This window comes from Rhineura floridana, chromosome 1, assembly GCF_030035675.1.
Source record: "Rhineura floridana isolate rRhiFlo1 chromosome 1, rRhiFlo1.hap2, whole genome shotgun sequence".
In the NCBI taxonomy this organism is placed as follows: domain Eukaryota; kingdom Metazoa; phylum Chordata; class Lepidosauria; order Squamata; family Rhineuridae; genus Rhineura; species Rhineura floridana.
This window is the reverse complement of record NC_084480.1, coordinates 241,640,483-241,653,550: the sequence shown is the minus strand read 5'-3', so window position 1 is coordinate 241,653,550 and position 13,068 is coordinate 241,640,483. Positions and strand designations below refer to the sequence as shown.

Below are 13,068 nucleotides of genomic sequence, written 5' to 3'. Positions count from 1 at the left end.
GGGTCAATATACTGAAGCTGAATCTTGCTAAGAGACACTCTGGAAAGTAGTTCCCAGGTTTGAGAATTAGGGAGCATGCCTCTTCTAGATGGGGTTGCACCCCTCTGAAGGAACAGGTACACAGTTTAGGGGTGCTCTTGAAACCATTTTTGTCCAGAGGTCCAGGTGAGTATTTTAATTATGCATGTATTTTATAATTTTATATAGTAAACTATTTAGAAGCAATTTTGGCATATAAGCAGTATATTAAGAAATAAATATCCCCAGTAGTAAATTACTCTTGGCCACCCACAGAAATTTTGTACAGGAGTCTGCCCCTTTTGCGATTTCTAGCTTGTTGGACTGTTTTCTGATGTACAGGGAGAGACCATCTTCTCCTGTACACCTTCCCTCTCTTTCTTACAAAGTTTGTATTCTGAGATGTGTCCCACTGGTTCTCTCCATTACAGCCATTAGATCTATGCTTGCCAGTCTGTCCATCTATCATGGTTTGGAGTCTTCTAGCATTACCGTGTAAACACCTGACATGGTGTCTCTTTCCAACTGACTGTGGCACTTGTGTTTTACCCAGCAGTGCTTTGGCCTCTCTGAATTGCTATCACATGCCTCCACACTTTGTCTAGTTTTACCATTCCACCCTTTTGGACATCCATTCACTTTTTCACCCTCATCCCTTGGGGAGAATTTATCACAAACCAGATGCTCTTCAGCTCCTGTCAGTTTTCTCCCAACTATTAGTATAAAAGGTACTCAGACACCTTGCTTATTTTAAGAACCAAAAATCTGGTTCTGATTCTGCATAATTCTTAAGTTAATAAGCTACAAACAATAGTTGCCAGTTTTGAAGTTTGCAGTCTTCTGAACAACTGGAGTGGCTGAAAAGAATCCTTACCCACCCTTCACCATACCGTGATCCAGCTATAGCTACTGTGGATGGAAGCACAGTAAGGGAAATAAAATTGAAGGGTCATCCAGGTTTCAGCTATGTTCCTAACGGATTATCCCTCTAACTTCCAATCATAGGACTCTAGCCAATGATACCTTTGACCAATTTCCAAACATGTTCAAAATCTGAAGCAGACAAGGTGTCATCAGTACATTGATAATACTTTAAATTTTCACAGAAACAAGTTTTCCTTTCCCACCAAATTGGACCTTTACTTAAGTTATTTTAGACATCATGCCCTGCAAGAATTGCTTGCATTTAGGTTTTATGATATAAGGAAGTTCAACAGATTTCTTACCTGGAAAAATAAAGCCCTTGGAGTACCTTTCGGCGCCAGACTTGAAGCCTATGCTTATGGTCTCTCTGCACCCTCCCACCTGAGATGAAAGACATTTCCACCAAACAAATCTTAAGGAATCCCAACAGCGTATCAAAGCCTGTGCTGTGGGAATCTAAATGATATGGTGAAATGTATTTCAGTACAAAAGACAATGAACAGGACATGTGTGGGTGCCAAGAGGTCATATAGTGGAACAAGCATCACTAGACTTTCCAGCTCTGTGACAAAGGTTTTGCATTATATATCATATTCTGTGATTCCAGACACATACAGTATTAGTCAAAAGTTAAGTTACCTGACACCACCTCCTGCAGCCTGAGAGCCGGTCTTTTTCTTTTTAAATCACCTTTTAGCCATTAGGAGTGTATCTTTTTATGCAAGAAAGCAATGGGCAGGGTTAGGAAGGGTGATTTACATCAAAGGGATGAGGGTACTCATTCAAAAGGAAGGTCCATCAAAATGTACTTGCCTATAGTTTGAATGGAATTTGTTGTATCATGCATAAGTTTCCCACTGTTTTTAGCTTCTGTTCTTTTCATCATCAATCAGGTGCAAAAAATTGTTCTTACTACTTATCAATAAATGCTTCACCAATTTCTGAATATCAGGCTGTTGTTAAAACAACAGGAGCAAGGCATCAAAGGACAGGAGAACCATGCATCATTTGGATGTAATTGTTTTTCTTGTTCTTCCCCTTCCTTTGCTCCTTTTGCCACCTTAAACATTTCATTTCTTTTCTAAAATGTGAGCCTCTAGACATGGCACCACCAACATGCCTACCAATACTGACCAACGAGAGCCTCTGGGCATAGCAAACTATAAATCTAAATGATTTATACACAATGTGGTGGAAATACAGTATATGACCTGCATGGATGTGGCGATCATTCACAGGCTCTAGTAATGATCTTTTAAAGTACATACATTTAGAATTCAGTACCAAAAACATTGCCAGGAGTGTCTGGGTCCATTAGAAAGCAATCAATGATGTAACAGTATTAGCGTAGTAGTAAGAATGTGACAAAACCATTCTCCTATTGATATTAAACATTCACAAAATCCTGATGCTGGAATGTCTCCTGGTATTTTGAACAAATAAATATTGTACCTCAAGTTTGCATTAGATTTGTTAAAAATTATAATCTCATTTGTTTAATAGAAATATATGTTTTAAAGTGTGTTTTAAAATATATGCATATATGATGCTATTTATTTGCATTTTGTTATGTAATTATAGAGGCAGAGATGGCAAATTGTTACAGTATGTACATGTCTAGGAGTTTGTTATTGAACAATACCTATAATTTCAGTAATCATTCAGTATAATCTAATAAGCAAAGTCACATCAATGGATTTATCTTACTTACAGGAATTCATTTTAAATACTAAGGCAGATTCTGCATTCACTAGTTGTTAAGCAGGTAAATTGGATACAAATAGCCATCCTTCTCTCTGTCTAACCTATAAACCAAGAATCTTATAAACAAATTGGCTTTAGGTTATTAAGAACTATTGAAGTTGCTTATCAGACATTCTAAAACCAATATATCAAAAATGTAAAATAAAGTAATGCTGCTGGAAAATGTATAGACACATTACATTATGTATTCTAAAATATTTGTGTTTTATTTACAGGACAATTTTCAAATTGTTGGCATTTTAAATATAACTTAAACTTGCCTATTCATTGAATGATTCACAACAACACTGTAACAAAGATCAATAGTTAGATGCAATTTTGTTCTAATACTTAAAAATGTTAGTCTTCATTATTATTTAGAAATGCAAGAAGTGATATGACACACAATAATTTATAAATACATATTCTAAGAACTCATTCTAACCCAATGTTAAAAAACATATTTATCCAATGTTAATTAAAATTTAGTCTTGATAATAAAAGTATATAAAATAATGTATGGGAAAATTTCTTTTAAAGACCTGGACTGACTTCAGGCTTCTCTTACTGCATGGAAATCCCGTCTTACAGTTCTTTACAAATGCAACTGCGATCACTCAAACAAAGCGTATCTGAATGGTAAGTTTGTATTTCAAAAAAGAGCAATTCATGAATTCAGGGTGGGTAGGTCAAAAAGAAATCACTTCACAAGCATACAGTTCTCCTCTACAGAAATGATCCCACAAACAGACATCTTATCAGTTCCCTCAAAGAATCTCTCACTAGGCATCTTCCTTCTCTGAAAGGGATGGATAGAGAATCTGTTCCAAAAAGCTAGTGATTTTGTGAAGCTGGATAATTGAACCTTTTAAACTCTGGCATTCAGCTGCAAGCCCAAGCACACTTAATAGTAAATCAGCCTAACTGAACTCAGTAGGACTTGCTTCCAAATAGACATGTTTAGGATAGGGAGATAAATCTCAAACACGAAATATCACAGCTACTATAATGCAGCCAAAGGCTGCAACTCTATACATACTAATTAGGGAGTAATCTCCAGTGAATTCAGTGGGACTACCCACATAAACACACTTAGGATTGCACTGTTAAGTCTAGTGGAATATTTAGTTTTTGACAGAGAACAATGATAGGAAAGCAGAACAATATTCAGCTGTAAAATTCTAAATTCCTTAGGAAAAGGGGGATAGTGATATGTGTCCCTTTCTGTTTTCTCCATCCTTTTCAAATTACATTCCACCATCCCAGTTCCTCCAAGTTTCATGAAAAGGCTTTAAAAACCTAGCTCTCAGTGAGGTGCTGAGCCACACACCTTAGACTGCAGGAAGAGCTCAAATGAATGTCCTCCATACAGAAAACTACCATCTTTGGGAAAAGACTAGGTTATAATCCTTCTCCTAGCTATCTAGTTTTCTCCTGGAAGAATTGATATGGAAGATCATTGTAGTGAATGCCAACATGCAGTGTGAAGTGGCATAGCCTACTGAGGACTAGGATGCAGTTTCTAAAACTATGCTACAGTAAACCTCAACCTAATTGTGTGATATTCTGAACAAACAACTGCAGCTCTTCAAGCTATTCCTAACTGTCAAGCATGTAAGACCAGTAGAAGAACCTTGTGAAGGAAAGCAAGGATTTGCTACAGCTGACTGTAGAATGAACCTGCCTTCCTTGAGATGCTCTTTAAACGTTTCTTCACTTCCTTCCTATTGCCTTGACTCCCTTCAGCTGTCTGCACTAGAATAAACTATGCTGATGCAAGGGACAGGATAGTGAGTATATGCATGGCCATGCAGACTGCAGTATCCTGGAGGCTATGTCAGTTCATTAAGTGGGATTTGCACCTTCCTTACCATACACAGCTGTTCCCCATCAATTCTATTTTCTTAGGATTGGGCTCCCTATTGGAATACAATTAAGACAAAGACAATTCAGCTAGCAATTATAATTTTTGTCTTGAAGCCAGGGCAGGCAGATGAAAGCACAATGTAGGCACAAACATAAGGGCCTCAGGGAGGAAAAAGATCTGCAAGACAGAAAGTGGTTCTAATGATCCCAAATGCTGATAAGTGAGAGTGGACAGAGCACCCCTTCTGCTTGCATAACATTGATTTGTAAAACTAAAACAGAGGTAAGTTAGAATCCTACTTTTTGTGCAATCCAGAACACCCTCAATAGGTTATTCGGGCCACTGAGGTTCTCATGGAAACTTTCTGTCACTTTGGTTGTAACATATCCCACTTCGTCAAATAGAGAGATAAGCAAAGTATATTGTGTCTTACAGCCTAATCTTGTATGTGTTTGCTTACAAGCAAGTCCCACCAAGTACAGCGTGGCTTGCTCCCAAGTAAATATGCATGGGATTGCAGGCGATCAGGAAAAACAAAGAAACCTTGGGGTACACTAACTCACTAGCCGGAGAAGAAGCAAGATAGTTCTCACTGTTCAGTTGCCCTCACAGCTACATTAAAAACTTTTAGTGACAGTCACAGTGGATTACTAGACAACTGCAAAGAGCTATTACGTGAAAGACTAAAGTCATACCTTTGAGTTTTGGTAAGAGGGACAATGCATTTTTCATCTTCAAATTATTTTTGCACTCAAATTCATAATTTCAAAATAAAAAAAGGTTGTAGCAGACATAATTTAAGTTGCTCAATACTCACTAACACCACCACCTGCAGGCCAATGAAACCAAAGGATTCAGAGTTAAGCTTATCTTGTCATACTTACATGGAACTAATTTCCACTGAAATCCATGAGGCTTACTTCTACGTAACAGCTGCAATCCAATGAATTGCTAATGGGTGCACATTTTGACACAGCAGCTTATCCTGTTATTTCTCACTATCCTAAACTGACAACCTCTAAGGAATTTAAGGATTCCCTTGATTGCAGCAAACATACTTAGGACTGGGATGCCAAAGAAACTAGAATCAATGGAACAAGGCTAATTTAAATCCCAATATTTTGGCTTAATTTCATTGTGCATTGGAGTGTAACGCCTTCCATTCCACATGCATAGAGTTTACTAGGCATGCACTGAAACCCAGTTTTAACAGAGTAGTAAAGTACTGGCTAAGTCTGGCCTTTTCATTTATATGGTTGGACTGTTGCCTAAATCAAAGCCTTTTCCAATGATTAATGCCACTGATAGGGTAGTCTTTGCTGCAATTTTCAAACTATATTTCTATTCTCTAAATCCCCTTAAAAATACTTTTCACCATGGCGAGCTCATCAGACCAAACATTTTTAACACACTGTTACTTTTGTCTTTAACTACAAGCTATAGTTTCAAGCTGCTGTTCTGCTTCAGCAGCCATTGCTGCTGCCTGCAACTGTTCTGTTTCACTTTGGAGAGCACTGGTTGTGGTTACTTGTTTCCTTTCACTGTGCATATTGTTCTCATGTCTCTTTAAATCAGAAGCTTTGGCAAATGCTTTAGTACAAGAGCCGCAGACAAAAGGCTTTTCCCCTCTGTGTCTTCTTTCATGATCTTTCAGGTGGGACTTGTGTTTGAAAGCTTTGTCACACATGTGGCAGGCAAATGGCCTTTCATTACTGTGAACTCTCTCATGCTTCTTTAGATCTGGAGCACGAATAAAAGACTTTCCACATACTTCACAGCTATATGGCTTATAGCCTGTGTGGATCTTTAGATGCTCTTTCAAGTGGGCTTGAGTGGTAAAGCCTTTAGTGCACATTTCACAAACAAAGGGTCTATCTGCGGTATGAAGTTTTTCATGTTTTCTCAATCGTGCTTCATCTGAAAATGTTTTACCACATGCTTGACATGCAATCTGCTCTCTGTGACCATAAAGCAAATATTCAAATTTCATGTCACCAGCTGCTGTGGTCCATGCTGGTGTCTGTTCATCCTTGACTTCACTTATGCCATCATTAAATGCTAGAGCTTGAGGGGTTTGTGATCCTAATTCTTTTGTTTCAGCAGTGTCTATGGACTCTACTTCTTGACCATAGCAGTTCACTTTTCGAACCTCTTCACTCCCTAATTCTTTCAGAATTGCTTCCTGAACTCTTAAAGTAGCAGTTGGTGATTTGCCATCTTCTTGACTAGGAGGAGTTCCTTCCATTGTCATATCTGATGGACTATCATCATGATCTCCAATTTCTTCAACCTCATCATCTTGATTATCATTAGATTCACCAATTGATCGATTTATTTTAAGACAGTACTTATTTTTTGATTGTGAATTATCTTCTGGACTAGAAACATCACGTTTTTGAGAACAGAGTTTGTCCAAAAATCTTATACCAAGAATCTGACCAGAAGACATCATTAAATTTACGTCTTCTTTCTTAACTGAAATCTTGGCTGTGTACATATAATTTAGCACTTCCTCAAATATATCAGACCGAAGGAAATCTATCTCTATTACTGATGAGCTGTCAACTTCCAGTTTTTTGAAAAGTTTTTTAAAGTAGGTACTACAAGCAGCAAGCACACACCTGTGGGCCCTGAATTTCACGTCTTCAACAACAATAGCTATATCACAAAATTCTCCTTCCAACCGTTGCTCATTTAATGTTTTCAGAAATACAGTTTTGTGATCGTCGTCATTATATTTAATGGTTTCAGACATACTGATGAAAAACTCCTGTAGAAAAATTATGAAAATTTTATTTACAAGTTATTCTGAAAGGAGAGACACTGTGAGAAATGACATATTAGATCTGAACTTTGTAAGTTAAATTTCCTCAACACTTCAAATCAATTAATCACATCTAAAAATCTCAACAGACACAAAGATGATCTATCTATTACTGATAAGTATCATAGGAAAACAACCACCACCCTGTTTCATTCTTCCCTATGAAAGTAGGCGTCTGAACTGTAGATCACAGTTATAAATACTTTAGGGTCTCAGGCCCAAAAGTTGTCAGACATCAGCTGATCTAAACTGAGCATCATCAGGGATAGCGGAAAGCTGCATCCTACCATTATGCTCAGCAAACCATACCAATCCTAGGAAGGCAACAACAACAATATTGAGTTTGGAAGGCAAGAGCTGGAGCAGAGGGATGAGCTGTAATTGGGATGGACAATTTCAGTTCTCTGTTCCTTGTTTTTCCAGTCTTAAATTTAGTCTTCCACATTTCCACAACAATATGCAAATTTTAGTTAAAATAATCCTAATGAAAATTAATCAGCATTTTAGTGTGAATTTCTCCTAATACACAATCTTTATGCAGTTTTGACAAATATACACATTTTTGAAAAGCAAAATTTCCCTAATATAATGTATTTTTGTGTTATTTTTACTAATGCATTCATTTATATGCACACTTTAGACTAATATATGCATTTTTGTCCACTTTACTTGTCTGGACAACTGCACTGCAAAAATCTGCCAAGCGCAGTGGCTGTGTTCTTGGTAAGTGAATTTGACAGCTTCAGCTTGAAATCTGAATCGAACTGAACCGAAATTCTCGCCCATCCCTAAGCAATACTGAGAATGGGAGAGAGGAAGAGGGAAGATATGAAGCGAGAGGGAAGAGATGTAAACAAGAAGAAAGGGTCCTCCCTTCTCTCCACCTTTCCCAAATACAGCCCATCATTTCATCTGAAAACATCCACCTAATGAATAAAATAATTTACTGAAGTAGATTAAGGAAATGCAAAAAGGAAATATTAAAACCGTACCATGAACAATGAAGGATTTTTTTCTTAATATCTGAACAAAGTGTTGAAGGTAGGTTAACCCTTATCCAGAGGACCCTGAACCTGAAAGAGAAAATGATGAGGAATCTTTTAAAAGAGTATTATTTTACTATTATTCCACTTTTCCTCCAAGGAGTTCGGGACAGTGTACACGGTTCTTCTCCATTTTATCATCACAATGACCCTGTGAGTTAGGCGAGGCCAAGATTAGGACTGGCTCAAGGTCACCCAGTGAACTTCATGGCAGGGATTTTAACTCAGATCCAGTTCTAAAACACACCACATTAGCTTCCATGTCTTTATTGCTCTTTTAATGATGTATTTAAAGTTCTGTAGGAAACCCGCTGAAAACATTTTCACAAATTAATAAAAACAAATCCTCTACTGAGGTACAACACAGCTTTTGACATTTTTACTAACAATGTTACCAAATAAACTAAACACTACTTTTTGGCAACAATGTGGCTGTAAGTATGTTTACTTTGATGCTCATTAAAATCAACATGACTAGAATCTTTCCATACTTTTGGAGGGCAAAGTGCAGAACAGATCCTATAGTTTCATACAACCCTACTCTGCTGTGTCATACAGACAACTATTTCCGAGGCAGGCCCTTCTGTGCCTGTACTGGAGTATCAGCAACTGCTCACCTCTAGGTCTGTCACACATCTATAAATCTACTAGTGGCTTGTGTGACAGAGACTTGGGGAAGAGCCGGAGCTGCACACTCATGTATATGTGAATATAGTGCAGAAATGCGGCTCAGAAACATGTGCTTGAAAAGGAGGAAGGTTCAAATTCCTCCAACTATGTATATCTTTTATTAAGCAAATTATACTTGCAACTATTTGAAAGATGCCAAACTATGAAATCTGGTACAACAGCAACTGTACTGAATTTTGCTTCTGTTGTTTATATTTTGTCTTCATTTTAATTAATGAGGGACAAAAAAAATGAGGGAAAATATATGGATAATGTTTTTCTGTCTCAAAGCATCCTTCCTTCCTTCTCAGTTCTCTGGTTCTTGCTTTCATTTGTTCTCCTTTTCATATTTCACAATCAAGTAATACATTTCTCTGTGGCTCTGTCACTCATTGTCATTGGCACAGGTATTATGCTTGCCATGTGTCTTGCCTAATAAACATTCTGTATGCTTTCTGGATTTTATTTCCCCTCCAAGTAGTGCTGCAATGCAAAGCCTCCCTGACTGCTTTAGAAGATGTTAGGCCTCAAATAAAGCAAATAGTTTAGACTGCTTGAGAAAATCAGATACCAGAGTACCGTTTGAAGCAGAAAAATGAATAGTAAAACATCTGCTTGTCTGTTAGACATAGGGTTTTGTAACCATGCAAGTATTTGTAGAAAGTGAGAAACTGCCTGCTGATCTTATAAAGGGACTGAGACCAGCATATATATTCAACGTTGCCCCTGCTAGAGTTTTCTCCATGGAACTGTGGGAGATATGGGCTAACGTGGGGCATTCTTCCAGTGGAAATGTTGCAGGCTATCAACAACAAAGCAGCCCATTTCTTATCAACTTCCAGATGCCTATTTATAGTAGTAATTCAAGGGATTAGAATTAACGTACAAAGCCCTAAACTTTTGGGATCCAAGTACCTAAAGGTCTCTGACCTGTGTCAACCATCTTGAACCCAACAATTGGCAGGGGAGGCCATGTTGGCAGTTGGGTCTGCCCCATGGCTTTCTTGGTAGTGCCTCCCCATCTATGTAATGCTCTCCCCAGAGAGATGCATCTGTTCCCCTCATTATTAGCATTCAGGAGGAATTTTAAAACATTCTTGCTCTCCTAAGCATTTGATAGCTGAAATATACTGTTCCTGGTAACCTTGAAATTATTAGTTGTGAGGGTATGTGACCGTTTTTAAGTATTTTTACATATTAAAAATTGTATTGTTCTGTTGTTTGCCATCCTTGACTACCTTGGGAGGAAGGGCACACTAGAAACAACGCTTGTACAATACATAGCTAGCCAGTGTGGTCGGTCCACTGCTAAACTTGGACTTGGAAGACATTCTGGGAAGTTTCCTGACTTCGACGACATTCGCACCACACATTTATTCCACTTTAAACAGTCATGGCTTACCCCAAAGAATCCTGGGAAGTATAGTTTGTGAAGGGTGCTGAGAGTTGTTAGGAGATCCATATTCCCCTCATAGAAATACAATTCTCAGAGTGGTTTAACAGTCAGTTCCTCTTCCCAGAGAATCCTAACAGCTGTAGCTCTGTGAGAACAGGAGTCTCTTAACAACTCTCAGCATCCTTCACAAACTACACTTCCCATGATTATTTGGAGGAAGCCATGACTGTTTAAAGTGGTATAAAGGTCTGGTGTGAATGCAAACTGCACCAGTGAAGCAGGAGAAAACTGATAAATTTGCAAAAAGATTTATGTGTATGGACCACTATATTTAGAATTTAATAGGTGGTTTGAGGGCATTCAGACAATCCCTCCTTGTGTTCAGCACACTTGAAAAAGGGCTCTATGCATATCAATACAAGGATAACATTCTGATTGGGCCAGAAACCTCTGTCATTTGGAATGTCAATAGATGTGCAGATGGCTTGGCATAGCCACTAGACAAATCAAAGCAAGAAGCAAAACTAGCACATGCCCACCCCATTTCCTGAATGCGGGGGGGGGGGGCATCCAAACACCACTATTGTTAAGGTTGCTTGGTTTTAGAAATATGCCATACATTTTTTTAAAAAAATTGCATGATGTAAAAAGTCTGTTGCAATTGCTAAGATTTTCTTCTTAAGTCTGAAATGTATAGCCCACCCTTCAATAGCCACTAAAGATATTCCCTTTAATGGAACAAAAACAAGCCTAACAATGCAATCCTGTAACTGTCTACTTAGAAGTTCCATCAAGTTCAACAGAGCTTGCTCCTAAGTGAGTACAAGATGGCAAAATGGACTTCGGACAAACTACTTTTAGATGCACCAAGTATTTTAGTTTAAAGGATAGGGGTAGAATTTAGCTGTTTAAGTTTACTCACACAACTTCTTAAATCAATGTCATAAGCTCCATTGCTCTGTGTGTGTTTTAAAGGAAGCTACCATTGTGCCATATCCTAATCACAGTATTTATTTATGTCAAGAACGTGTTTTATTACAGTCGGAACAGGCACCACAAAATAATTTTGTGAATGGATCCCCACCCCCACCCAAATTACAAGAGTTAAAGAGGCTGAAAGCATAAACACTCTTACTCAGAAATCAACACCACGAAAATCATTTTGAGTCCCGGTCCTACTGGTTTCGTTCTGAACCGATGGCGATTTCTCTCTATATGCAGGCAAGAGCGTGCATTCCTGGCGTGCACGTACTGGAACACAACACCTCCGGCAAACAAGCAAGCAAGGTCTGTGCGAGTAACCATATAACAGACGTGCACTGTGCATACTCGGTGCATGCGTGCTAGTGCCCGTTCGGGGACGATGCCTGTGCCCCGCTGAGACGGGACTGTTGCAGAGCGGAGCGCACACACGCCTCACGCGCGGCCCGCCGTCCCATTCCTCCACCAAAGAGGCGGAGTCAAGAACGGCCCGCGCGCGCGCGCGGGAACGGGCAAAAAAAAGGGGCTTCCGTTCCAACCCCCCGCCCGGCCACTGCTCTCGCTGCAACGCTCGCGCTTCCTAGGCGAATGGGTGGGGGGCGCTGCGGCACTCGCGGGCTGCAAAGAATCGCTCCCCCCTCCACCGGAGAGAGACCTTGCCCGTTGCTGCACTGCACGGGGCTGCACCACCTAGCTCGGAGGAGCAGCGGGAGGAGAAAGCGGCGACGGCCGCCCTTTCCTGTCGGGACTGCCGAGAAGCGCGAGGTAGCCTCCCAGGCCCGAGACGACCGGCGCGCGCAGGAGGAGGAGCAGCAGCGGCAATGGGCGGCGCGCGGCGGAACCTCCCCAGTGGCCTTCCCTTCCCCGCCCGGTTCCGCCAGAGTCTAGCCTCGAGCGCGCGCTCAGATGCCCCTCGCGCTTACCTGCCACGGCTTCCGAAAGGGAGAGAATTCGGGGAGGGGGAAGGGAGGGGAGGGGGCAGTAGCGCAGCAGCTTTGGGGGGATGGGGGGGATGTAGGGGGAATGGCGCGCGTCTCTGACCGTTACCGCTGCTTCCTGCACGAGCATTCAGTGCGCGCGCGCCAGGCGCGCCGGAGGCGGGAACGTGCATGCGCGGTGCGAGCAGGGCGCGCCCCCCGCAGGGAGAGGGCGGGTGCTCTGGGGAACGTTCCGACGAGGAGGACGCCCATTTGCGCAGGTGCGGGAGAAAGGGGGCTCAGCCGGCCGTTCTCGGTCGCGCTTAGTGGGCGCGTGCTCGCACTGACCCCGGGCGTCGGCTGGGCGGCCTTCCGCGCTCCATCGCCGTGGACGGGGCCGCGCTAAGTTGCAGCGGCCTCGTGAACCGTGATCGTTAGGCGCCTGTATCTCCCATTCTCGCGAGCTATGTGCGTGCGCGCGCTCCCGCGTGTCATTACTGGGTTGCTGGCATGATGTCAGAGTGAGCGGTCACATGTGAGGACAACAATACCCGTTCCCTTCACCGAGGAACCCGGAATAAAGCCGGGGGGCTGAAATCCCGAATCTCTCTATTGCAACCGCACTTGCTGCATCGCCACAATGCTACGTCTGCAGTATCCGGGTCTCTCTCCCGCCCCTTCGGCGC

General features: G+C 41.0%; 1 protein-coding gene across 3 annotated transcripts; it reads right to left on the bottom strand.

Moving 5' to 3' along the window:
- Positions 1-2,484: 2,484 nt before the first annotated feature.
- ZBTB14 (zinc finger and BTB domain containing 14) lies at positions 2,485-12,837 on the bottom strand. Of its 3 annotated transcripts, XM_061596057.1 has the most exons (4): positions 12,389-12,713; positions 11,620-11,773; positions 8,369-8,449; positions 2,485-7,322 (listed from the first exon to the last, which is right to left on the bottom strand). In XM_061596057.1, the coding sequence occupies exons 3-4, from the start codon at positions 8,369-8,371 to the stop codon at positions 5,979-5,981; spliced, it is 1,347 nt and encodes a 448-aa protein (XP_061452041.1). In that variant the 5' UTR covers positions 8,372-8,449; positions 11,620-11,773; positions 12,389-12,713; the 3' UTR covers positions 2,485-5,978. The 3 variants fall into 3 exon arrangements, with proteins under 3 accessions (XP_061452041.1, XP_061452045.1, XP_061452042.1); XM_061596061.1 differs by lacking the exons at positions 11,620-11,773; positions 12,389-12,713 and adding an exon at positions 12,731-12,837; XM_061596058.1 differs by lacking the exon at positions 11,620-11,773.
- Between the last annotated feature and the right edge of the window lie 231 nt (positions 12,838-13,068).